A 26,671-nucleotide genomic window follows, 5' to 3' on the forward strand; every position below is an offset into this window, starting at 1 on the left:
TTTTAATATTGTTTTCTTTCTGCTTCTGTTATTTTCTTCTTTCAAACTGGTTTTGGAAGGTTCTTCATTTCATGCCAGGTTCAGTTTTCTATTTTCAAGTTCTTTTCAGAGGGGTTGTTTTGACATAAAAATGACTTTATTATTGTCCTTCTTAAATGCTCCACCTTGCTCCCATTTTATTAACCATATCCTTTGTTTGCTTTTTCTGCTTTTACATCTTCTTTTGGCGCTATTTTTGTATTTTTTTTTTTAACGTTCCCGTATCCATATTTGGTCCTCCTTTTTGTTCTTTTTTTACCCCCTCCCATCCTTCTATGTTTCCTTGTTAACAGCTGTTTTTTGTCATGATGATGACAAGCGTGCGCGCGCGTGTGTGTGTTGCAGGCATGTTCACGTACATGAAGGAGTCTCGTTGCCATTGGTTCAGCAGCTGGAAGTGCGACAACAACTACTCAGAGTTTCAGCTCATCGGGACCGTATCCTTCACACGCAATCTTCTACTGTTCCGTGGCTCGCGCACTCACGCGTGTGCTGCTGTCGGCCATCTGGTAGCTCTCAGAAAGGTTACATAACTTAATAGCTGCCTTCTCCCCGCCAGCTTTCCCATTGCGTGTGCTTGAGGGAAAGTGGAAGGAATGAAGGCATTGTGGGAAATGTGTACGTGGTCCACTTAAGTCTTTGCTGTGCAATTTGATCGCCATGGCGACAAGGGTACGTTTTACACCTTAATTTGTGCTCAGCTGATGGGCTTGGCGGTTTATAACAGCATCGCTCTGGACATCCACTTCCCACTCTACTGTTACAGGTTAGTGTTAAGGATTGGACGTCTAGCGCCGTCCATGGCACGGAAACATGATCAGAAAAAATTTTACTCAAGTAAGAGAAGTGTTACTTTAGAATAATATTACTAGGGCTGTCAAAATTATCGCGTTAACGTGCGGTAATTAATTTTTTTAAATAATCACGTTAAAATATTTGACGCAATTAACGCACATGTCCCGCTCAGACAGTATTCCGCCTTTTGGTAAGTTTTACAGCAAGGCTTTTTGTGCTAACAGCGAACTCTTGTGGTCGCTTTGCGACATGGTTTATTGTTTTCTTACGTGTTCAATATGGCTGCACGACGTCTCGGGCTGACCCCTACGTTGTAATGTTGTGCTTATATGATCCTTGGACAAGATTTGTCCGTAAGTATGGTTGTTGTAAAGAATGTACATATTATGTTAGTAAGCGAAATGTTATATTTTTTGTATGAGACGCTTTTTGTTTTTGTTTAGTGAATCTGTGTAGCGTGCTAAGCCAACGTTGTTGCTAATGCAATGCTTGTGTACTTTTTTTTTTGTAGTTTTACGACGGTCTCAAGAGGACAATGGTTTGAGGCCATTTTATTAATAAATCAGATGAAAAAGGAAGAAGTCTGATTATTAAGGCGTCGTTCACTAGCTGTCTAGCTTTGGAAAAAGTAGACGCTTCGGAGTGCCCACTACAGTTCTTATGTACCGTATGTTGAATGTATATATCCATCTTGTGTCTTATCTTTCCATTCCAACAATTTATTTTACAGAATATATATATAATTTACAGAAAAATATGGCATATTTTATAGATGGTTTGAATTGCGATTAATTGCGATTAATTAATTTTTAAGCTGTAATTAACTCGATTAAAATTTTAATCGTATGACAGCCCTAAATATTACATAAGTAAAAGTAGTGATCCAAAAAAATGTACGCAAGTACAAGTAAAAAAAGTATCCAGCGAAAAGAGTACTCAAGTATTGAGTAACATTGTGAGTAACTGCTTATTTTTATTTATTTAAACAATGGTATTTTTTTTTAGGGCTGTCAAAATTATCACGTTAACGGGCGGTAATTAATTTTTTAAAATTAATTAAATATTTGACGCAATTAACGCACATGCTGCAATGCCAACTTGTTACTTGTGTTTTTTGGAGTTTTGTCCCCCTCTGCTGGCGCTTGGGTGCGACTGATTTTATGGGCTTAAGCACCCATGAGCAATGTGTAATTATTGACATCAACAATGGCGGGCTACTAGTTTATTTTTTCATTGAAAATTTTACAAATGTTATCAAAACAAAAACATTAAGAGGGGTTTTAATTAGGGTTGTCAAAATTATCGGGTTAACGGGCGTTAATTAATTTTTTAAATTAATCACGTTAAAATATTTGACGCAATTAACGCAGATGCCCCGGTCAGACAGATTTAAATGACAGTACAGTGAAACGCTCACTTCTTGTGTTTTATGGAGTTTTGCTGCCCTCTGCTGGCGCTTGGGTGTGACTGATTTTATAGGCTTCAGCACCCATGAGCATTGTGTAAGTAATTATTGACATCAACAATGGCGGGCTGCTATTTTATTTTTTGATTGAAAATTTTACAAATTTTATTAAAACGAAAACATTAAGAGGGGTTTTATCATAAAATTTCTATAACTTGTACTAACATTTTTCTTTTAAGAACTACAAGTCCCTCTATCCATGGATCGCTTTAACAGAATGTTAAAAATGTTAATGCCATCTTGTTGATTTATTGTTATAATAAACAAATACAGTCCTTATATACCGTATGTTGAATGTATATATCCGTCTTGTGACTTATCTTTCCATTCCAACAATAATTTACAGAAAAATATGGCATATTTTATAGATGGTTTGAATTGCGATTAATTACGATTAATTAATTTTTAAGCTGTAATTAACTCAATTAAAATTTTTAATCGTTTGACAGCCCTTGTTTTAATATAAAATTTTTTATAACTTGTACTAACATTTATCTTTTAAGAACTACAAGTCTTTCTATCCATGGATCGCTTTAACAGAATGTTAATGTTAATGCAATCTTGTTGATTTATTGTTATAATAAACAAATACAGTACTTATGTACCGCATGTTGAATGTATATATCCATCTTGTGTTTTATCTTTCCATTTCAACAATAATTTACAGAAAAATATGGCATATTTTATAGATGAATTCCGATTAATTACGATTAATTAATTTTTAAGCTGTAATTAACTCGATTAAAAATTTTAATCGTTTGACATCCCTACATTTTTTTCCTCTAAGCACAAACTTATCTTTATTAACTGTTGTTATAATGATACAATAACCCATTAAAAAACCACACTAAGCCAATGAAATACAAAAAAACAAACAAACAAAAAAAACATTGAATTCCGGCAAGAGAGAAAAAAGAAAGACATAAATGAAGCATTGTTCGTCCAAAGAGCATGAGTGCTCTGCCCTCTAGTGGAGAAAATAGTTCCTAGTTTAAATAGTGAATACTGTAGTTCCTTCATAGTTTCTATAATGCGATTAAAAGGATCATATCTCCGGTTTTCTGTGGTCAATCATTGCCAAATAAAAACTGGGAGAGACATTTAAATCCGCGCTTTCGAGTAATGTTGAGGGCATCGCTCTATGTGAAATACTTCATTTTTTACGGTGCTTTAAAGGCACCACGGGATTGAACAGACTGGCCTGATCATAGAATGGCAAGCTTGCGTCTGATTGGTGTAATGGAGTCATGTGATTATTGTTGTTGCTATTTTTCAATGGTGAAATTAGTAGCACTACTCTTGGCAATGGCATTGCTAGCCAAAAAATATTTAAAAATTAATACGTAGAATAAAGAGGAAAAATGTAACGACTTTTGTGTTGCCCAAAGTAGCGGACTACGAGTAGGGTTTTTTTCTTCACAAATCTACTCAAGTAAAAGTAAAAACTTATGGCTTAGTAAAACTGCTCTTAGAAATACATTTTCCCAAAAAAGTTACTCTAGTACATGTAACGCGTTACGACCAACCCCTGATTAGTTTGCATGTAAAATGCAGGAAGCTACTGACTCCGCCCACCGCGCCATGTGACCAGAACGCCCTGGTCGGGATGGCGACAGCTACCTTGGACGACCTGCAGCAGATCATGCCGGTAGGTCACGTCATTTTTAATTAGTTTTTATTCTATTATATGGTGGAAAACACAGAAAACGCAGTTTCTGCTCTTGCACCTCTCTTTAAAATAAACTGGTGTATTTTAAGCCAAAAGAACTGTTGAGTTTGATAGAACAATATGTCTGTATGCTGCCATAGCAGTTTCATGGGGCATTAAGCCCCCAAACTATTTTTAGTTTGTCCGTTTTACCCTGAAGACCCCCCTATACAGACACCGCGCAACCACTTTTGTTTCAATCCAGCCATAAAAAGAATTATATTTATTATTTGAAATAGAACAATATGTCTGTATGCTGCCATAGCAGTTTCATGGGGCATTAAGAACTATTAAGAAACTGTTTTTAATTTTTCCGTTTTACCCTGGAGACCCCAGTTTACAGACACCGCGCAACCGCTTTTGTTTCAATCCAGCCATGATTATATTTATTATTTGAAATAGAACAATATGTCTGTATGCCGCCAAAGCAGGTTCACGAGGCATTACGAATTATTAAGAAAATATTTTTAATTTTTCCGTTTTACCCTGGAGACCCCCGTTTAAAGACACTGCGCAACCGCTTTTGTGTCAATCCAGCCATAAAAAGAATTATATTCATTATTTGAAATAGAACAATATGTCTGTATGCTGCCTAAGCAGGTTCATGGGGCATTAAGAATTATTAAGAAAATATCTTTAATTTTTCTGTTTTACCCTGGAGACCCCAGTTTACAGACACCGCGCAACCACTTTTGTTTCAATCCAGCCATAAAAAGAATTATATTTATTATTTGAAATACAACAATATGTCTGTATGCTGCCAAAGCAGGTTCATGAGGCATTAAGAATTATGAAGAAAGTATTTTTAATTTTTCCGTTTTACCCTGGTGACCCCCGTTTACAGACACCGCGCAACCGCTTAATTTTCAATCCAGCCATAAAAAGAATTATATTTGTTATTTGAAATGTCTATCATTTTTAGCTTAGAATCACTAATTGATGTCTAATGTTTGGTTAAAAAAAAGACTAAAATGATTCACTGGCATATTTTAAACTTAAACAAATTACATCACAATGAGAAAAATGGTGTCTGTAAATAGGTCACAGATATCTACCTCATAACTATTGCTTAATTGTATTTTTTTTTTGTCAATGTTGCATTTTCCCCGATATTTTAGATGATAATCGATCCAAGCAAAGAAAATTGGGGGCGGGGGGGGGGGGGGGGGCATTTTAAAGGGTAAATATTTGAAAAAGAAAATCTCGACCACTACTTGATGTCTGCAATTTCTGTATTGCGACCCTTGTTATATGACCATGTTTCACCCATAAAATCCCCTAAAAGTCTGGCAGTGGCTATTCACAGCTGTGTCCTGACACTCGGTGAGACATGTTACATTGAGTTTTTGGGTTGAAAAAAGGCAAGTACACAATAATATCTTATAAAATCATGGCGTCTTTAATTGTGCTCTCTCATGCTCTGACCTCGAGTTCGGGATTAGGGGTTAAAAACACCCTCCAGTTCAAAAATTTTCTTCCCCCAGAAAATCGAGATTTTAAGCTTTCCAATGATGTATCACACATGCATATAGTACAATGTTTAAAATTTGAACAAATTGGGGGTCTAAAAGCGGCACCTTAAGTCACCTGAGTCTTTGCTGTCATATGAATGTATTTTTAATTTTTTTATGTATTGATTTATTGACACACAATACATTTATGGTAAAAAAAAACAAAAAAAAAACGCAATTTTGCATTTTAAATCATTAAAAAATGTGTGCAATACATTCACACAATACATTTTCAGGATGTTTATTTTTACTATATTTTATGAATTGATTGGTTCGTATTTTAACATTTGTATTTAGTTCATTTCTATTAATTTGTGTGTTTTTTTTTTTTAATTAAACGGAAAAAACGACAACCAACATCCAAATATTTTACTTAAAATGTGAATTTTACATAACATGACATTCTAGCGAAATATGACACCGTTATGAACCCGAGACTGACCTCTTGTGGTGACAAGCGACCTAAGCTGACGCATGCCGCACCTCTCCGAGCTTCCGCCAGAGGGAGACAAAGTCAAATTGGTCAGACGGCACACTGGCGCTTTTGTGTACGGAGTGCAAGTGCGCTCTCGCTCTCTTTTGCTTGAGTCTTTGTGTTAAAGTTAGCTGGAGGCAAAGAACACAGTCCTTGCAAAAGGTCAGCCATTAGCGAGAGGGTTTGTGTGCTAAAAGTGTGCCAGTAGTTGTGTAAGAGAGGTGCAACAAGAGCAGCTTTTTACTTGGACTCCAAATAAATCATGTGTTTGTGTTATGAACAGGAGCTGGCTCACGGTTTAGAGGAGCTGCTTGACTACGACGGGAACGTGGAGGAGGACTTTTACCTCACATTCCAGGTCCACAGCCAATGTCTTCAAACTGCCTTTTAGTCCATTCAATTAGTTTGCACGTATAGGTGTCCGGTCATGTGGACTTTTCCCCTCATTAAATGACATGTCCAATCATTTAAAGCGGAAGGGTGGCAGCGAATGAACGAACGTTCAAATGTATTGGACGTCTTTTGGTGTCAATGGCAGCCAATATGTTATGAAATTGTTCTTGTTTAACCTAATAATGAAATTAAGATTCTAATTAGTTTTTCTTCATCAGCTACCTTGGCCCCGCCCACAAAAAAAAATCTCGAAACATACCAAACCCCAATGATTTTTGACCCTGCCAGCATGTTATCCATAGGCTTTCTAAGCTAGCGCTTCATCAACAATTCTGGTTATAATGTCAGAACCGTTATTGCTGGAACAAAAAAGGGCGTTCCCTGATGCATTGTTTTTCTTTTCGAACGCCAACTTGGCGATAATACACACTTGGCATTAAAACAGTGCATTATTTTTTTCTGGAGAAATTACTATGGGGCTTAACTGTGGGAAATACAGATCCTAGACCCGCCCAGGTTGATTCTGGGACATTTCGGGGACACGTCCTATTGATATCTGGTCATTTCCTGTTGGTTTGGGGACACAGGTTTTTTTCCCATTAAAAATGAATGGGAAATTTGGACGCACATGGCCGTCAATGGCACTGACTTACACATGCGTCAATGGAATCCAGGTACATTGGCATCAATAGAATCAACATACATGGCTGTCAATGGCAAGGACGTGGATAGTCCTCATTGGCATCTGTGTACATGGGCTTCAACTGGCACCCATGCAAGTCCATGCCATTGACAGCCATGCAACCGGACGTGTGCCTGAAATGTCCCCAAAGAAATAGGAAGTGACCTGATATCAACAGGACGTGTCCCAGAATTTCCCCAAATCAACAGGAAGTAACATGATATCAACAGAACATGTCCCCCAAATCAACAGGAAGTGATTTGATAGATCTACAGTGGGGCAAATTAGTATTTAGTCAACCACTAATTGTGCAAGTTCTCCCACTTGAAAATATTAGAGAGCCCTATAATTGTCAACATGGGTAAACCTCAACCATGAGAGACAGAATGTGTGGGAAAAAAAAACAGAAAATCACATTGTTTGATTTTTAAAGAATTTATTTGCAAATCGTGGTGGAAAATAAGTATTTGGTCAATACCAAAAGTTCATCTCAATACTTTCTTATGCACTCTTTCTTGGCAATAACGGAGGCCAAACGTTTTCGGTAACTCTTCACAAGCTTTTCACACACTGTTGCTGGTATTTTGGCCCATTCCTCCATGCAGATCTCCTCTAGAGCAGTGATGTTTTGGGGCTGTCGTTGGGCAACACGGACTTTCAACTCCCTCCACAGATTTTCTATGGGGTTGAGATCTGGAGACTGGCTAGGCCACTCCTGGACTTAAAAATGCTTCTTACGAAGGCACTCCTTTGTTGCCCTGGCTGTGTGCTTGGGATCATTGTCATGCTGAAAGACCCAGCCACGTCTCATCTTCAATGCCCTGGCTGATTGGAGATTTTCACTCAAAAGCTCTCGATACATGGCCCCGTTCATTCTTTCCTTTACACATATCAGTCTTCCTGGCCCCTTTGCAGAAAAACAGCCCCAAAGCATGATGTTTCCACCCCCATGCTTCACAGTGGGTATGGTGTTCTTCGGATGCAATTCAGTATTCTTTCTACTCCAAACACGAGAACCTCTGTTTCTACCAAAAAGTTCTATTTTGGTTTTATCTGACCATAACACATTCTCCCAGTCCTCTTCTGGATCATCCAAATGCTCTCTCGCAAACCGCAGACGGGCCTAGACGTGTACTTTCTTCAGCAGGGGGACACGTCAGGCAGTGCAGGATTTGAGTCCCTGGTGGCGCATTGTGTTACTGTTAGAAACCTTTGTTACTGTGGTCCCAGCTCTCTGTAGGTCATTCACTAGGTCCCCGCTGTGTGGTTCTGGGACTTTTGCTCACCGTTCTTGTTATCATTTTGATGCCACGGGGTGGATTATTTGCAAATCCACCATGATTTGCAAGTAAATTCTTCAAAAATCAAACAATGTGATTTTCTGTTTTTTTTCCCCCCCACATTCTGTCTGGCATGGTTGAGGTTTACCCATGTTGACAATTACAGGCCTCTCTAATATTTTCAAGTGGGAGAACTTGCACAATTAGTGGTTGACTAAATACTTATTTGCCCCACTGGATGTCAACCACAGCAAAGCCCCATGGTAATTTCTTGGGAAATTAAAGTTTCTAAGTTATTTCATATAACTAGTTATAACCACCTGGACACCACGACCCGTATTTAAAAAAAAGTTGTCCGAGAGTTTTAGAGGATGCTCGCCGTTAGCATTAGCCTAATGTGAATGCTATGCTAACACTACGAGTTCCATTTAGCGTTTGATGATCACTCAGCACAGACCTTAAAGGCTAAAGCAACATTTCATATTCTCTCTACCCAAGATAAGAAAGCAAAGCTTACCTCCTCGGGGAGGGGCAAGCGCAGCACGTCACATGAGTGACACAACCAGACACTGCTAGGATGCAGTCTAACTACATATTAAATGTCACACATTGTGAATGTGACAGAAACTATTGTTTATTTTCGTCTCGTTCTCGTCAGACGAAAACTGGCATTCATCTCGTGATGCTTTATGCTCCCAAAACAAATTTTTAGCTTGTTATCATCGCGTCATCGTTATGAAAAAAGTGTTTGTTGATTTTTTTTTTTTTTTCGTGATCATCATCATTGACGTAAACAACACTGATGTAGAGGTACTACTTGTATATAACAGGAATATTATCTTGCTTTGCAAAGCATCCCCACAACAACAGAAAACCAGACGGACGTGCCATGTTCAGGGTCTTTTACGTGGCCAAAGTCAGACTTGGTTTCCAGGCTAGTCAACGTAAACGGCAGCCAAGGAGTTAACTTGAATTCCGATTGTGTCACGGAGTTCAAGTTTGGGCTGCGGCCACTTCCTGCTTGCTAGTTAGCCACACACTCTCACACCCTCGCTTCAGGCGTTCACATAATGATGCTGCCTTTACTTGGGCGTGACTTACTTTCCAAAGTCACTTTCTAAAGTGAATTTAGTCATCGTACCATGAGATCAGAGTATTTCATGTTCAGCATATTCTAAACATTTAAAAGTCAGCTATTTTTAGGCCTATCGGACTCCGCTGGAAGCAGGCTAGGAATGCACTTTCAGTTTTGAATCACTGCCATTGAAGGCGACTGACGTCTAAACGGATTGGAAGTCTATAGCATCCAATGAGTTAACTCACTTAACGCCATGTTTTTATTTGCCTTGTTTGTTCACTTTAAACAAAGTTACAGCATTTACAAACATCCAATAAAACAGGAATTACATGATGGATCATCAAGGACAACGCCATTTCGACTTAAGGTAGTAGGATGCCGCAGAGTCATTTGCGGTATTTTGAAAAGTTCAAGAGAAACGGGTTCCGTCAGTTTGTAAGGGTTTGGGAAATTTTTCCAATCTTGCTGGCACAGCAAGACCAAAATAAATGCACTTTCAGTTTTCTTGTCTTGAGCCAATCATTAAGCAGAACGCTACTAGCGCACAATGTTAATCATAAATTTCTGTATATTGGACACAAATATATCATATACCATGAAGAAAAAATGAGTAATTGAACACCCTACTATTTTGCAAGTTCTTCCGCTTAGGCTACGTTCATACTACAGGTCTTAATGCACAAATCCGATTTTTTCGTGTTTTTCCGACTTAAGTGAACTTGACGGTCTGAACGGGAAGAGTCGCATAGAAGTGGACCATTTCAAATCCGATCTGGGTCACTTTCGTATGTGGTTTAAATCTGATCTGGGCCACATTTTTTTTCAAGAACGTCACTCGCGGTCTGACCTGGCAAGTCTCCCAAATCGGAATTCATGCAGCAATTACATCACCAAAGAGCAAGAGGATGGCACGCTACGGTAGCAGTGCAGCTGTGTGTTAGCACCTAGCTTGCCTTGAACACGCGATCGATCCATATACATTTTGAATATAAGCCTAAACGGGGATTATTTATGTCTGGTATTTATGACGCAATGCCGTCAGAAAATAGCGAAAGCGGCAGGAAGGACGGCAGCGATGTGTGGATTGTCTCACCCTATGTTTGTATATTTGTATTTATTGTTAACAAAGTTTTAAAAACAAACCCAAAAAAAACGACGGCAGCGATGTGTGGATTGTCTCACCCTATGTTTGTATATTTGTATTTATTGTTAACAAAGTTTAAAAAAAAAAAAACGACGGCAGCGATGTAGCTGTGCATTAGCTTCTAGCTTGACCTCTGCTTTTAGGCACGAAACGGGATTGACCACAGTCATAAAAAAATAAAATGAGGAAAAGGATAAGCCTGACAATTTACGATTTTCATTCTGTGCGCCGAATGAGCAATTTTTCACGATTGCTTACATGGCCAAGTTTGGGTAAACTGACGCACACACGTCAAGGCTTACAGTGCCTTGCAAAAGTATTCGGCCCCCTTGAACCTTGCAACCTTTCGCCACATTTCAGGCTTCAAACATAAAAATATAAAATTTTAATTTTTTGTCAAGAATCAACAACAAGTGGGACACAATCGTGAAGTGGAACAAAATTTATTGGATAATTTAAACTTTTTTAACAAATAAAAAACTGAAAAGTGGGGCGTGCAATATTATTCGGCCCCCTTGCGTTAATACTTTGTAGCGCCACCTTTTGCTCCAATTACAGCTGCAAGTCGCTTGGGGTATGTTTCTATCAGTTTTGCACATCGAGAGACTGACATTCTTGCCCATTCTTCCTTGCAAAACAGCTCGAGCTCAGTGAGGTTGGATGGAGAGTGTTAGTGAACAGCAGTCTTCAGCTCTTTCCACAGATTCTCCATTGGATTCAAGTCTGGACTTTGACTTGGCCATTCTAACACCTGGATACGTTTATTTTTTAACCATTCCATTGTAGATTTGGCTTTATGTTTTGGATCATTATCCTGTTGGAAGATAAATCTCCGTCCCAGTCTCAGGTCTTGTGCAGATACCAACAGGTTGTCTTCCAGAGTGTTCCTGTAATTGGCTGCATCCATCTTCCCGTCAATTTTAACCATCTTCCCTGTCCCTGCTGAAGAAAAGCAGGTCCAAACCATGATGCTGCCACCACCATGTTTGACAGTGGGGATGGTGTGTTCAGGGTGATGAGCTGTGTTGCTTTTACGCCAAACATATCGTTTTGCATTGTGGCCAAAAAGTTCCATTTTGGTTTCATCTGACCAGAGCACCTTCTTCCACATGTTTGGTGTGTCTCCCAGGTGGCTTGTGGCAAACTTTAAACGAGACTTTTAATGGATATCTTTGAGAAATGGCTTTCTTCTTGCCACTCTTAGTAAAAGGGGCCGAATATTATTGCACGCCCCACTTTTCAGTTTTTCATTTGTTAAAAAAGTTTAAATTATCCAATAAATGTTGTTCCACTTCACGATTGTGTCTCACTTGTTGTTCATTCTTGACAAAAAAATTAAATTTCATATCTTTATGTTTGAAGCCTGAAATGTGGCGAAAGGTTGCAAGATTCAAGGGGGCCGAATACTTTTGCAAGGCACTGTATGTGTGTGCGTGTATGCAGTCCATATAAACTTTTACTATAAGACTAAACGGGGATTATTAATGTGTTATTTGTGTCTTTTTTTTGGAAATCTAAATATGATCACCCTGGAATGACATACAGCTAGCATGTGTAATTTGTTTTGATGCTTCTGCGCATGCCGGTCACTTGGCTGAGCGCATCTCGGACTTCGAAAGAGCGCGCATGCGTGATACTTGAACGGGATCAATGGACCAACTCAGTCTGAACGGGCACGCCAAAAAAATCGGATCTGAAGACCTGCAGTATGAACCTAGCCTTAGAAATCATGGAGGGGTCTGAAATTTTCATTGTAGTCCACTCTGAGAGAGATAATCTCAAAAGGAAAATCCAGAAATCACAGTGTATTATTTTTATTAACGATTTATTTGTGTGATACAGCTGCAAATAAGTGTTTGAACACCTGACAAAACGAATGTTAATATTTGGTACAGTAGCCTTTGTTTGCAATTACGGAACTCAGACGTTTTCTTTAGTTTTTCACCAGGTTTGCACACACTGCAGGAGGGATAAGTCAGGTTATAACCCCTATAAGTCAGGTTTCTGGGCTGTCGCTGAGAAACACAGAGTTTGAGCTTCCTCCAAAGGTTTTCCATTGGGTTTAGGTCTGGAGACCGACTACAACCCCTAGCATAAAGTATGGAATCAAAAGTCTCGGACGAGCACTCACTCTGACATTTTATCATGTAGAACAAACTCAGATAAAAATCTTGAAAAAAATCATGAATTCGTTCAAAAATGCAACTCTTTAGCATTCAGAAATGAATAAAAAAAACATTGTGGCGGTCAGTAAATGTTACTTTTATAGAGCAAGTGCAGGGAGCTATATATGGAATCACTCCATTCTGAGGAAAAAAATATGGAATCATGAGAAACAAACAAAGAAATAACAATCAAAACACATGTGTAGTATTTAGTAGCACCACCTCTGGCTTTTATGACAGCTTGCAGTCTTTGAGGCATGTACTTGATGAGTATTCTTCATCAATTTCGTGCCAACTCTCTTTGATTGCAGTTGTGCCAGATCATCCTTGCAGGTCGGAGCTTTGCTGTGGACCTTTTTTTTTTTTTCCAATTTCCACCACAGGTTTTTAATAGGGTTGAGATCTGGGCTATTTGCTGGCCATGACATTGACTGGATGAGTCTTTCTCCAAGGCATGCTTTAACAGTTTTAGCTCTGTGGCAGTATGCATTGTCATCTTGGAAAATGACATATTTTCAATTGAAGGGATAAGAAATCTGTCTAAAATTTCAATGTAAACGTGCCCCCAGTGCCTTTGCCTGACATGCAGCCCCATATCATCAAGGACTGAGGGAATTTTGATGTTTTCTTAAGGCAGTCATCTTTGTAAATCTCACTGGAACAGCACCAAACCAAAGTTCCAGCATCATCACCTTGTCAAGAGTCAAGAATCTACATTAGACAAGGTGATGATAAAATGTCTGAGTCAGTGCTCATCCAAGACTGGTGATTCCATACTTTTTGCTAGGGGTCGTAGGCCATGCTAGAACCTTGTTATGCTTCCCACAGAGCCACTCCTTGGTTTTCTTGGCTGTGTGCTTCGGGTCATTGGCATGTTGGAAGACCCAGGCACGACCCATCTTCAATGCTCTGACTGAAGGAAGGAGGTTGTTCCCCAAAATCTCACAATACAGGGCCCCAGTCATCCTCTCTTTAATCCGGTGCACTCGTTCCTGTCCCATGCCCAGAAAAACAACCCCAAAGCATGATGTTACCACCCACATGCTTCACAGTAGGGATGTTGTTCTTGAGATAGTACTCATCATTCTTCTTCCATCCAAACACGGTTAGTGGAATTATGACCAAAAAGTTCTATTTTACACTCATCTGACCACAAAACTTGCTCCCATGACTCCTCTGTATCATCCAAATGGTCATAGGCAAACCTAAAGTGCATGTGACATGCCCAAAAAATCTTAAATAGAATTATTATTGCAATTAAAATCATATTTTGAGACGATTTGACTATATACAACAATTTGGCAAAGCGCCGATGACGAGAAATGAGTCTTGAAATCTGCCGTTTAGCTCCTCCTGTCATTATAGCACTCTGGCGCCTCCATTTCAGTGGATTTAGCATTGAGCCCAATGGAGGAGAAAGTGTTTTTCAGCGATTCGGGTTCAAGTGTGGATTTTTCAAACGATATTGTCGATCCAGAGGAAGTATGTGACATACAGCCATATATTTTTGAGTCGTATTTGGAGGAGGACGAAGATTCGGAAAGAGAAAAAGGCAACAGAGACAATAAACACGAGACTGATGACTAGAGCAGACTTCATTTGCAACACAAAATGTCATTTTTTTTAATACCTCTCTACTCCAGTATTTTTACAGGATATTCTTTGTATCTAAGTATTTTTTCCCCCGATTGCTATATAAATGGTGTGGTCATGACTAGGCATGTGCTGGTATGAGATTTTGACGATACGATAACCTTGGGCAAAAATACCGCGGTTTCACGGTACCACGGTATTGCAATTATAGCTCCAAAATGTGTTATTTTGAGATGTATGGGTTAAAAAAAAAAAATCTCGGATTTAAAATTTTTTTTCAGAACTTTGCAAATTGTAACATGAATATAATGTTAGATTAGATAAATAACTAAACAAAAGAATAACATTTTAAATAAAATTAAAATGAATAGAACTTATACTACCAACTACCAACAGGCACAGCTGCGGTTGCTCAAGATTTGAGCAAGAATAAAAATATTTGCTATAAAAAATAAAAAAATAAAAAAAAAGGAAAAAACACTTCTAAATAAAATTAAAAACTATTTACTGCACAACTTTTTTTTTTTTTTGAGGTGGCAAAAAGCTCAAGTGAAGTTTGGCCATTTTCAGTCACTGTGTCAACTCTAGTCCACATGCCATGCCTTTGTGTTAAAAAGACATAAAGTTAACAAGTTAAAATGTAAATATTGTGTAAAAATTTCATCTAAAAAACATTGGGAGTGAGACCTGTCCTTTTCCAGCAAACGTGCATTTTTGGTTAAGTCACGATCATCTGTCGCAATTAGCGATCTTTGATGCTATTCTTTTTCCCTTCATACAAGCTTGTTTCTCAGTGACCAAGAGATTTATAACCTCGATGAAGTTGCTCTCCCAGATAAGACTAGGCTAACATTCGTCTTTGTTAGTTTTTAGTTAGTTTGTATTTTGAATTTGAAAGGAAAATGTTTTATTTTTCATGGTCTTCATGGATATGGCTTCCTCACATTCTGTTGTGTTTGTGCTAATGAAGCTACTCACACGTGTAAAAATACTGTTGTACAACGTTTTAAATGTATTCATTTCGCATATTTCAGTTACCATGATTTGAGATGTCTATAAATTCAAGAAACCTTGAAACCGGTAACCGGCACATGTCTAGTCATGACAAATAAGTCTTATACTAAATGGAATATGAAATATTAAAAATGCATTTATTCAGTACGACAGGGCTAAATTATTGCACAATGGTCAAAACTGCTGACTTCTTAAACCTCGTGAAAGGTAGTTTATGCTACCAGAGTTAGTCCGGCTCTTGTTATTTCCCTGCCAGGGTCTCGGAGACTGAGGAAAGAGCATAAACAAAAAAGAAGGATGAGAGCTCGGCGACATGCTAATCCGAACCAAGCGGCTCTTCCAAATCTCTCCCTCGCCTTTCGAACACACCAAAAAAAAAAAAAAAAAAAAAAAAAAAACACACAAAACTACCCCGACTCAATGTCACACAGGGCGGCGGGGTTGATTGCCTTCACCGATCCGCCAGCCCCCGGCGGCGAGCAAGTTTCGGCAGGAGTGCTCGTCGCCGGGGACGCACCAGGGGAATGAACACCGAAAATGTTCAATTGTTCTTATGTTGCTCGTAAATACTCATTTTTTTATACCGTTTGAGGCTCAGCTCATGTATTTTAATTTTTTATGTTCCTCATCCGATTACTCAATTATTCAAACTAACTAGTTCATCGATGAATCGACTACTAAAATAATCGATTGCTGCAGTCCTAGATCAAAATGAACTGGATGTCTAGTGAGCCAATGAAGAAACTATTCTAGTGCAGAAACGATTAATTGATTAACTCTAGTAATTTGATTAGAAAAAAAGCTTTGAAACAAATTTTGCTGCTTGGAATATTCATTTAATTAGAGTGGACTTGTAATGGTTTGTTTTGAAAGTGTTTGCATTTAGTTTTATAGATTTGGTTGGATACACAGCCTACTAAAGGCATCAGTGAATATGGCTAAATCCAGCTGCTCCCAGTTAAGAACAACATAAGCTAAGTTTTTGTTTGAGCTAATGTTTTTTTAATGCATTCTTAATTTAGTTTATAGGTATATTTAGCCGTATTTTTTTTTGTGGGGAATATGTGTCTGAACCATTTGTTAAGAGCAGTGGAAAAAAACATAAAACATTAGCATTTTATAGCATTTAAGCTAGCGGACTTTTGCTGCGTAAGTTAGCCAATTGGTCTTTTGTTGTACATAGACACTCATTTATTTTTTTATACCGTTTGAGGCTCAGCACAGGTATTTAAATTTTTTGTTCCTTATCGCATTACTCGATTATTCGAACTAGTTCATCGATGAATCGACTTCTAAATAGCTGCAGTCCTGATTTACCTGCAGTAACACCAACTGATCACTGAATTGACCTCAAAAGAGTATAGCAGCTAAGAGCACTCTAGAGGTTGCTATGCAGTAAAACCATACAAACCAATGGATTAAAGAGGTATGTTTTAGTAGCTGCCCACTGTAGTGACCCCTATGCACCGGAGGGTTAACTCTCTGGCTGATCGTTGCTCACCCTTCTCAGTTCAAAGGGATTGGACATCTTTTGGGAGTTTTTAACCTAAGCATTTTGTTTTCACTAACTACCACAAATTTTCTCAACACATGCCTGGGCTAAACAGAATGAGACACAAGGCGGTAACTTGAAACATGTTTGTTTGTTTTGGGTGGCAGGTGTTGCAGGAGGAAATGGGCGTGGTCAAGTCGTACAACCTGAAGCCCGGAGGAGACAAGATTCCCGTCACCAAACACAACAGGAAGGGTGCTTCTCTTTCTTCCTTCTTCTTTAGTAACAATCGAGTGCTCGCAATTGCTAAATTTAGCACCGGAATCTCTCTTTCGTCAACTTTCCCACTTGCGCAATGTCGCTATCTTGAGGTCACGTCGCTGAATCTCCGTAATCTTTACGGCAACGGGGTGGAATTTTCTGCTTTTATGGGCAAACTCTCTCACCTTTGGACTCTCCGCTTTTATCAGCCTTCACGGTTCAATGTCATCGACTGCAATAGACGTTCTGTCCATTCGAAGTGGCAGATGTATTGAACGTCTTATCGCCATTTGTGGCAGCGAATTACCGTATTGGCCCGAATATAAGATGGCCCTGATTATAAAACGACCCCCTCTTTTTTTCAAGACTCATTTTTGAAAAAAAGACTTTTTGAACACCAACTTAATTTTGATACAGAAAATAATTACAGTACATCTGAAACATGATTATAACAATATATTTGAGAGAAAAAGCATGTTATTTTGCCTCATTCAAATCTTAATACCTGAACATTTAAATATGTAAACTAAAGTGCAATCACATTCGTAAATGAATGGCTTCTGGTTTTTGAAATGTAAATAAACCAATCTATTGTGATAAAAAAACAAAATTGCAATAACTGCATTCACCATCAAAGTGAAATCTAACTGTAACTGTAGTCTTGAAACAAATCTGAATAAGGAAAAACATTGCAATAAAATAATGCAAACTGGTTAAATCTGTCCTGACAGAACATCGCTTCAATGATATCTGGCGCCATCTAGCGTCGTGAATGGATGTAATGTTTAGACCGCGAATATAAGATGACTAGGGTTGTTCCGTTCATGTTTTTTTGCTCCCGATCCGTTACCGATCGTTTTAGTTTGAGTATCTGCCGAACCCGATATTTCCCGTTCCGATTGCTTTTTTTTTGTTGTTGCTCCCGATACAATTCCAATCATTCCCGATAATTTTTCCCGATCATATACATTTTGGCAATGCATTAAGAAAAAAATGAATGAAACTCGGATGAATATATACATTCAACATACAGTACTGAAGTACTGTATTTGTTTATTATGACAATAAATCCTCAAGATGGCATTTACATTACTAACATTCTTTCTGTGAGAGGGATCCACGGATAGAAAGACTTGTAATTCTTAAAGGATAAATGTGACTTTGTATATTGTGACTAAATATTGCCATCTAGTGTATTTGTTGAGCTTTCAGTAAATGATACTGTAGCCATTTAACTATTGCCCAAATGCATGATGGGAAATGCAACCATGACTGTGCGTAGGGGCACCAATTGATATATCTTCTCTGCGTTGGGAAAGAACATAGGGTGTTAAGAAAATGATCAACTACTACCTTTCTTCCCCACATTGCCTCCCACGTTATTTTTAATTGCTGAGAGAGGTATTGTAAGGCTTTAACCACATAAAAAATGGCTCCAAAGGCTGTCAAAATTCTCTCTACTCATTATACGCTGCCTTTTAGCGCTATCTATAGGTAAAACGCCATCTTTATAGATTGAACGCGACAATGTGTGAGTGGGTCGTGCAGCGCATGCGTTATTTAACGTGATTAATTTTTAAAAAATTAATTACCGCCGTTAACGCAATAAATTTGATAGCCCTACTTTAAGCCAAAACTACTCTGGATGAGTGTAAGACATTTTTTCTGCAACGTTAAATACAATTAGAAAACAATTTAAATAAAGTATTTATATATATACATTAAAAAAGGCATGTCTGATATTTTTTTGCCGATTCCGATACTTTGAAAATGACGTGATGCCGATCGATCGGGACATCTTTAGTAAAAACAGCAAAAGTGATTATGTTTACATGTACTCATTGATTCCTAATCTGAGCTGAGATACTGTCAATTTCATCCTGAATTCACCGTGTTAACTAAAATGGCACTGGTCACTGTGGTCACAGTGCCGCCACTTGCTCATGTCTGCCAATACGCAAAAATTCCTGTTTTTTTTTTTTCCAACAGATTTCAAGAATGCAATCATGCAGCAGGACGCTATTTAAAGGACGTCAGTTTTAAATAAAAAAAAGCCATCGCTGTTTCTGAATATGCCCCGCATTGATTTTGACAATTGTCTTGTCGCTTGCATACACATGGACCTGAAGTGTCCCTCTAATATATTTGTAATCAATATTTCCTTACACGAAATGGATAATTTCAATCCCAACAGGTTTTTTGAATAACATTTCTGTGCCAAACAAAACTGTTGAAAAGTGTTCTGATGTTTACATGAGTCAATTTTTGCAAAGCCATAAATCTTGTCGCCTTGTCAAATGATGCACACAATCCCAGATTAGAGCTTCACCCGTTACCAATAATGGATCAGTTAACTCTCAGGTGTGTATAAAAAGAACCCCAGTGCACTAGACTGCCACATCAACTGCAACCTGACCTCTGACAAGATGCCTAAGATTCCTCCTGAGACCAAAGTGTTAATTATCAAGAACCTGAAGACCAGATCCACTGCAGGTGTGGCAGACACCTTCAATGTATCTCAGCGTCAGGTACAGAGGATAACAAAAAAAAAAAAAAAATGAACAGACTGAAGACGTTTTTGACAAGCCCAGGTCAGGCAGACCCCGCAAGACAACTGCCCGGGAGGACCGGTTGTTGGCTGGAAAATCCAAAGCCAGCCCTTTTCCCACTGTAGCAGAGCTCCACGAGACCTGGTCACCTGAGGTCCCTGTCTCAACCAGAACAGTCTGTCGAATTCTGTCTAGAAATGGCCTCCATGGTCGAATCAGTGCCCAGAAACCAGCATTAAACAAAAGACGATTAAAAAACCGTGTGGCATTTGCCAACGCCCGCAGCCTGTCAAAAGGATGGACGCTAGAAAAGTTGCAAAAGGTGGATTTTTCAGATGAATCTTCCACTGAATTACACCACAGTCGCCGCAAATATTGCAGGAGACCTACTGGAGCCCGCATGGATCCGAGATTCACTCAGAAAACAGTGAAGTTTGGTGGTGGCAAAATCATGGTCTGGGGTTACATCCAGAATGGGGGTGTGCGAGAGATCTGCAGGGTGGAAGGCAACATAAATAGTCTGAAATATCAACAAATCTTAGCTGCCTCTTACATTCCTAACCATAAAAAGGGACAAATTCTGCAGCAGGATGGTACTCCATCGCATACTTCAATCTCTACCTCAAAGTTGCTCAAGGCAAAGATCAAGATCCTCCAGGACTGGCCAGCCCAGTCACCAGACATGAACATGATGAAAGAGGAAGCATGGACGACGAAACCCAAGAATGTTGATGAACACTGGGAGGCATGCAAGACTGCTTTCTTTGATGTTCCTGATGACTTCATTAATAAATTGTATGAATCCTTGCCGAACCGCATGGATGCAGTCCTTCAAGCCCATGGAAGTCTTACAAAATATTACAATTGGATCTCACAGCACCACTACTTAATTCGCTTATGTTATGTAACATATTTTTGTATTTGAAGTACATTTTTTGTTCAATTTTCACACTACTTTCTGTAGGCGATAAAACTTTTGTCTTGCCAAAATTTGACCTTCATGTCTTCATTAAATGATAAATCTTTTTTCAGTGAAACAAATATATTTGTGTACATTTAACATCATTTGGGAGGGTCTTAGCTTTCATACGAGCCATTTCTGAAACCAATCAAATAATTAAAAGTCAGGTTATTTGCAATTGTTTCTACAAAATTGATAATCGACAAGTCTTTTGTCAAGGACCGTATAATATTTGGTCTGTGGAGAGGTTTTTTTTTTTTGTGCTCTACTTCCTGCTCACTGTAAACCAAACAATACTAATTTACCTTTAATTACATGCTTACATCCATGCACAAACCTGCTTGTTATGCCCATTCCTTCTTACTCTGCTCTGTTTCATCCTGTAAACACAGGTTATGTTTTCCCTTATGTTGACTCTACGGCTCATGTTTCTCGAGTGCCTCGTTGACGTTTTGCGTGTTTCCCGGTCAGAGTACGTGCAGCTGTATGTGGACTTCCTGTTGAATAAATCCATCTACAAGCAGTTTGCCGCCTTCTATCACGGCTTCCACAGCGTCTGCGCCTCCGACGCACTCATGGTGAGCACACACATAACCTTGGTAGCCAATAGGGTTGTATCACAATTCACGGGTCCTCATTCGATTTGATCCCGATACTACACTTGAAGACGACTATTGCGATATTTGTCTATCACTGTGGAAAAACAAATCAAAACGGACATAAGTACATTTATATCAATTTATTCCTGAAACCTCATCCAGCACTCAAGTCAGAATGTTTTTGCTTGAACTACATATAGCTTTCGTTATAAGATAATGAACAACATGGCCTCATGGCAGCCATGTCGGTAGGGGCGAAGAAAGCTCTTTTCACGCATCTGCCGTGAGTAGTAGCTGTCCAATCCATTTGAAGTGGGAGATTAAACCCTCCCGCTTCAAACTGATTGGACAACTAGCACCGTCATTGGCAGACAATTACTCAGCAGGGCCGAGAACGAAAAGCGGTATTTGGTATGTGGCAAAATTGATTTTGCCATGTGGCAATGCCAAATGCCAAAATACATTTTGTCACGTACCAAAAAAAAAAAAAAAAAGCCACATACCAATATCCTTTTGACCACTTACATAAACAATACCACATGCCAAAAAAGCCACATACCAAAATCCATTTTGCCACTTACAAAAAGATACTACCCCCCCCAAAAAAAATGCCACATGCCAAAATACATTTTGCCACAAAAAAAAAATGCCACATACCAAATTACATTTTACCACTTACAAAAAAAATGCTACATGCCAAAAAAATCACATGCCAAAAAATATTTTGCCACATACAAAAAAAATGCCACCTACCAAAATCCGTTTTACCACTTACAAAAACAATGCCACATGCCAAATTACATTTTGCTACATACCCCAAAAAAGCCACATACCAAAATCCATTTTGCCACTTACAAAAAAATGCCACAAGCCCAAAAAAATGCCCCATGCCCCAAAAAATGCCACATACCAAAATCCATTTTGCCACTTAAAAAAAAATGCCACAGGCCAAAAAGATGCCAAATGCCAAAATACATTTTGCCACATACCAAAAAAATGCCACAAGCCAAAAAAATGCCAAATGCCAGAATACATTTTCCCACATACCAAAATCCATTTTGCCATATACCCAAAAAATGCTACATGCTGAAATCAATTATGCCACATGGCCAAAAAACACCACATTCCAAAATACATTTTGCGACATTACACCCCCCCCCAAAAAAAACACATACCAAAATCCATTTTGCCACTTACAAAAAACGGCAACAAGCCAAAAAAATGCCACATGCTCCAAAAAAATGCCACATGCCAAAATCCATTTTGCCATATACCCCAAAAATGCCACATGCCGAAATCAATTATGCCACATGGCCAAAAAAACACCACATGCCAAAATACATTTTGCCCCATATCAAAAAAAAAAAAAAAAAAAAAAAAAAAAAAAAGCCATAAGCCAAAAAAATGCCAAATGCCAAAATACATTTTCCCACATACCAAAATACGTTTTGCCATAAACCCCAAAAATGCTACATGCTGAAATCAATTATGCCACATGGCCAAAAAACACCATATGCCAAAATACATTTTCCGACATACCCCCCCCCCCCCCAAAAAAAAACACATACCAAAATCCATTTTGCCACTTACAAAAAACGGCAACAAGCCAAAAAAATGCCACATGCTCCCAAAAAATGCCACATGCCAAAATACATTTTGCCACATACCAAAATCCATTTTGCCATATACCCCAAAAGTGCCACATGCCGAAATCAATTATGCCACATGGCCCAAAAAACACCACGTGCCAAAATACATTTTGCCCCATACCAAAAAAAAAAAAAAAAAAGCCACATGCCAAAATACATTTTGCCACATACCCCCAAAAAAAGCCAATTGGCAAAAAAAAAAAAAAAAAAAAAAAAAAGCCACATGGCAAAAAAGGGCCACATTGGCAAAATCAATTTTGCCAAATACCACTTTTAATTCTCGCTGTCTCTCCAATTACTTAAGCGCATGACTACGTTGTTTTACATAAGTAAGCCTGGTGGTGCAATTTGCTGGAAAGTCTTGCCTTACATCACTTCCTGTAAAGCAACTCTCAAATCAGGAAGTCCGATACCTTGAACCAAAGTTCATTTGCCCCTCTCAGTCCCAGTGGATTGGACATCTAGCGCCACCAACCGCGGCCAACGAGTGAACAAAGAAATGATGAGAAAATGCCCCAAAATGAATAGGAAGTGAGCGAAAGTCTCCAAAAGTAGCATTTTGTAGTTTATTTTACTGTGGAATTTTAGTGATTTGAAAATGATGACACCAACAAAAAAGCCGTTTCAGTTAAAATGATTCATTTTTGACAGGTTTGATGACAGGCATTCCCGTTTGACAGTAGCGGTTTTCTGTTTTTGTGCCAGTTGCTACGTCCGGAGGAGGTGGAGGTGTTGGTGTGCGGCAGCCCTCAGCTGGACATGAGCGCTCTGCAGAAAGCCGCGCACTACGAGGGCTATGGCAAGACCGACGCCACCGTCAGGTGAGGCGCACCTGTTCCACATACCTGCTAGCTAAAGTCAGGCACTGAAAAATGAGCATTCACAGCCAGTCCCCCCCCCCCCCAGTTTCAGTGAATTGGACACCTGTCTTTGTACTACGTGGCAAGCAGCAAGTTAAATACTATGGAATTCATTTTTAAAAAATCAACGATAAAGTGTTTTTGGCCAGGGTGTATTTCTTTTTAAATTCATTTTAATTTTGCGAAATAATACATACTACAGTAAGTGGCACACACGTCCTATTTTGCGTGGCCCAGCAGTTGGAAAAAACACAGGTTGATGCACACAGTCACACACCCACCCTGACTCACTGACATTGTTCCCCACTGACTGGTTCATTCAATGTCAAAGTACTTTGTCGAGTGCCATCACTTCCCAAAGCAGCAATGACGCGTCTGCTAATAATAACGTTGCATATTTGACATGCTGTAGCTTGCTTTCACTTTTACAACACCGGCGCGCTTACACGCGTGTGTTTGTGTGCACGTTTATGTGTTTGGCTGGCCTTAGCGAGCGTTTGATAACAAATTAGCATTCTCTAGTCTTGACATGAAAACACTTCAAACCGCCAGATAAACGGAGACATTGTTCGTATTTTATGTTAGCCCGGAGAAATAACGAACTAGCTTGATTTATGAGTTTTTTAAGACTTGTTAGGACGATGTAGACCTGAGAACAATGTCAGTGCTGACTTGACAGAAAAATTCAAGGAAACGCAATATTCATACTTTTATTATATAACTAGTTCAGTTCTATAGAAGATCATAGACTTATGTGGCTCTTTCCATCCTGTAAATTAGACAAAATAAAATAAATAGATGTCCAATCCATTTGACTGGAAGGGTGAGTAAATGTACATTCGCTGCCAACCCTTCCACTTTAACTGGATTGAACATGTACAACCCCTAGCAAAAAGTATGGAATCACCAGTCTCGGACAAGCACTCACTCAGACATTTTATTATGTAGAACAAACTAAGATAAAATGCTTCAAAAAATAATGAATTAGTTCAAAAGTGCAACTGTTTAGCATTCAGAAACTCTAAAAGAAATGACTAAAAAACACTGTGGTGGTCAGTAAATGTTACTTTTATAGAGCAAGTGCAGGGAAATAAATATAGAATCACTCCATTCTGAGGGGAAAAAATGGAATAATGAGAAACAAACAAAGAAATAACCACATCTAGTATTTAATTGCACCTCCGGCTTTTATGACAGCTTGCAGTCTCTGAGGCATGGACTTGATGAGTATTCTTCATCAATTTGGTGCCAACTCTCTTTGATTGCAGTTGCCAGATCATCCTTGCAGGTCAGAGCCTTGCTGTGGACCATTTTTCTCCATTTCCACCACAGGTTTTTAATAGGGTTGAGATCTGGGCTATTTGCTGGCCATGACATTGTGTGGATGAGTCTTTCTCCAAGGAATGCTTGAACAGTTTTAGCTCTGTGGCATGATGCATTGTCATCTTGGAAAATGACAAACATATTTTCCATTGAAAGGATACGAAAGCTGTCTAAAATTTCAATGTAAACTTGTGCATTTATTGAAGATTTAACCACAACCATCTCTCCAGTGCTTTTGCTTGACATGCAGCCCCATATAATCAAGGACTGACGGAATTTTGATGTTTTCTTCAGGCAGTCATCTTTGTAAATCTCACTGGAATCGGCACCAAACAAAAGTTCCAACATCATCACCTTATCCAATGCAGATTCTTGACTCATCACTGAAAATAACCTTCATCCAGTCATTCACAGTCCATGATTGCCTCTCCTTAGCCCACTGCAGTCTTGGTGCTGTTTAAGTGTTAATGATGGTTTCCTTTTAGCTTTCCTGTATGAAAATCCCATTTCCTTTAGGGCGATTTTGCTCAGTTCTGTCACATAATTTGACTCCAGATTCCCAAACTTTTCCTGCGAGGGCCACATTACTTTTCCCTTCTCTGATGAGGGGCCGGGGTCAGTTTGCAACAGAAAAGGTGTGACGATTGCAGGACTGCTTATATGTAAAAATTTATTGTTTTTCAGAAAGCCACACTCAAATAACCCTTTCTGGATTCTTCACGGAAAAAAAGTAAATACAATTAAAAAAATAATAACAATATAATACAATATAATATAATTAAGGTTGTTCCGATCATGTTTTTTTTTGCTCCCGATCTGATCCCGATCATTTTAGTTTGGGTATCTGCCGATCCTGATATTTCCCGATCCGATTGCTTTTTTTTGCTCCCAACTCAATTCCAATCATTTGATAATTTTTCCCGATCATATATATTTTGGCAATTCATTAAGAAAAAATTGAATAAAACTCGGACGAATATATACATTCAACATACAGTACATAAGTACTGTATTTGTTTATTATGACAATAAATCCTCAAGATGGCATTTACATTATTAACATTCTTTCTGTGAGAGGGATCCACGGATAGAAAGACTTGTGACTTTGTATATTGTGACTAAATATTGCCATCTCGTATATTTGTTGAGCTTTCAGTAAATGATACTGTAGCCATGCCTAAATGCATGATGGGAAGTGGAACCATGACTGTGCGTAGTGCTACCAATTGATATATCTTCTCTTCGTTGGGAAATAACATAAGGTGTTAAGAAAAAGATCAATTGCTACCTTGCTTCCCCACATTGCTTCCCATGATATATCTAATCGGGGGAAGAGGGATTGTAGGGCTTTAGCCAATTAAAAATAGGCTCTAAAGGCTGCCAAAATTCACTCTACTCATTTTACGCTGCCTTTTATCTCTCTATATAGGTAAAACGGCGCCATTACAGATTGAGCACGACAATGTGTGAGTGTGTCGTGCAGCGCATGCATTAATTGCGTTAAATATTTTAACGTGATACATTTTTAAAAAAATTAATTATCGCCGTTATCGGTATAACTTTGATAACCCTACCTTAAGTCTAAACTAAAGACTCTGGATGAGTGTAACACATTATGTCTGTAACGTTAAATAC

The 26,671-nt window shown here is 38.7% G+C and overlaps 1 protein-coding gene across 1 annotated transcript in view; it reads left to right on the plus strand.

Annotated features, from left to right (window-relative positions):
* The window catches only part of hectd2 (HECT domain containing 2), a 70,363-nt gene that overhangs the window by 30,987 nt on the left and 12,705 nt on the right, over positions 1 to 26,671 (plus strand). Inside the window, exons 14-20 of the mRNA XM_057847387.1 lie at positions 385 to 476; positions 741 to 805; positions 3,854 to 3,947; positions 6,277 to 6,351; positions 17,002 to 17,089; positions 21,077 to 21,183; positions 23,559 to 23,674. Of these exons, the coding sequence (XP_057703370.1) occupies positions 385 to 476; positions 741 to 805; positions 3,854 to 3,947; positions 6,277 to 6,351; positions 17,002 to 17,089; positions 21,077 to 21,183; positions 23,559 to 23,674 (637 nt within the window). The remainder of the gene's footprint in view (positions 1 to 384; positions 477 to 740; positions 806 to 3,853; positions 3,948 to 6,276; positions 6,352 to 17,001; positions 17,090 to 21,076; positions 21,184 to 23,558; positions 23,675 to 26,671) is intronic.

The sequence above is a fragment of the Corythoichthys intestinalis genome, chromosome 10 (genome assembly GCF_030265065.1).
Source record: "Corythoichthys intestinalis isolate RoL2023-P3 chromosome 10, ASM3026506v1, whole genome shotgun sequence".
In the NCBI taxonomy this organism is placed as follows: Eukaryota; Metazoa; Chordata; class Actinopteri; order Syngnathiformes; family Syngnathidae; genus Corythoichthys; species Corythoichthys intestinalis.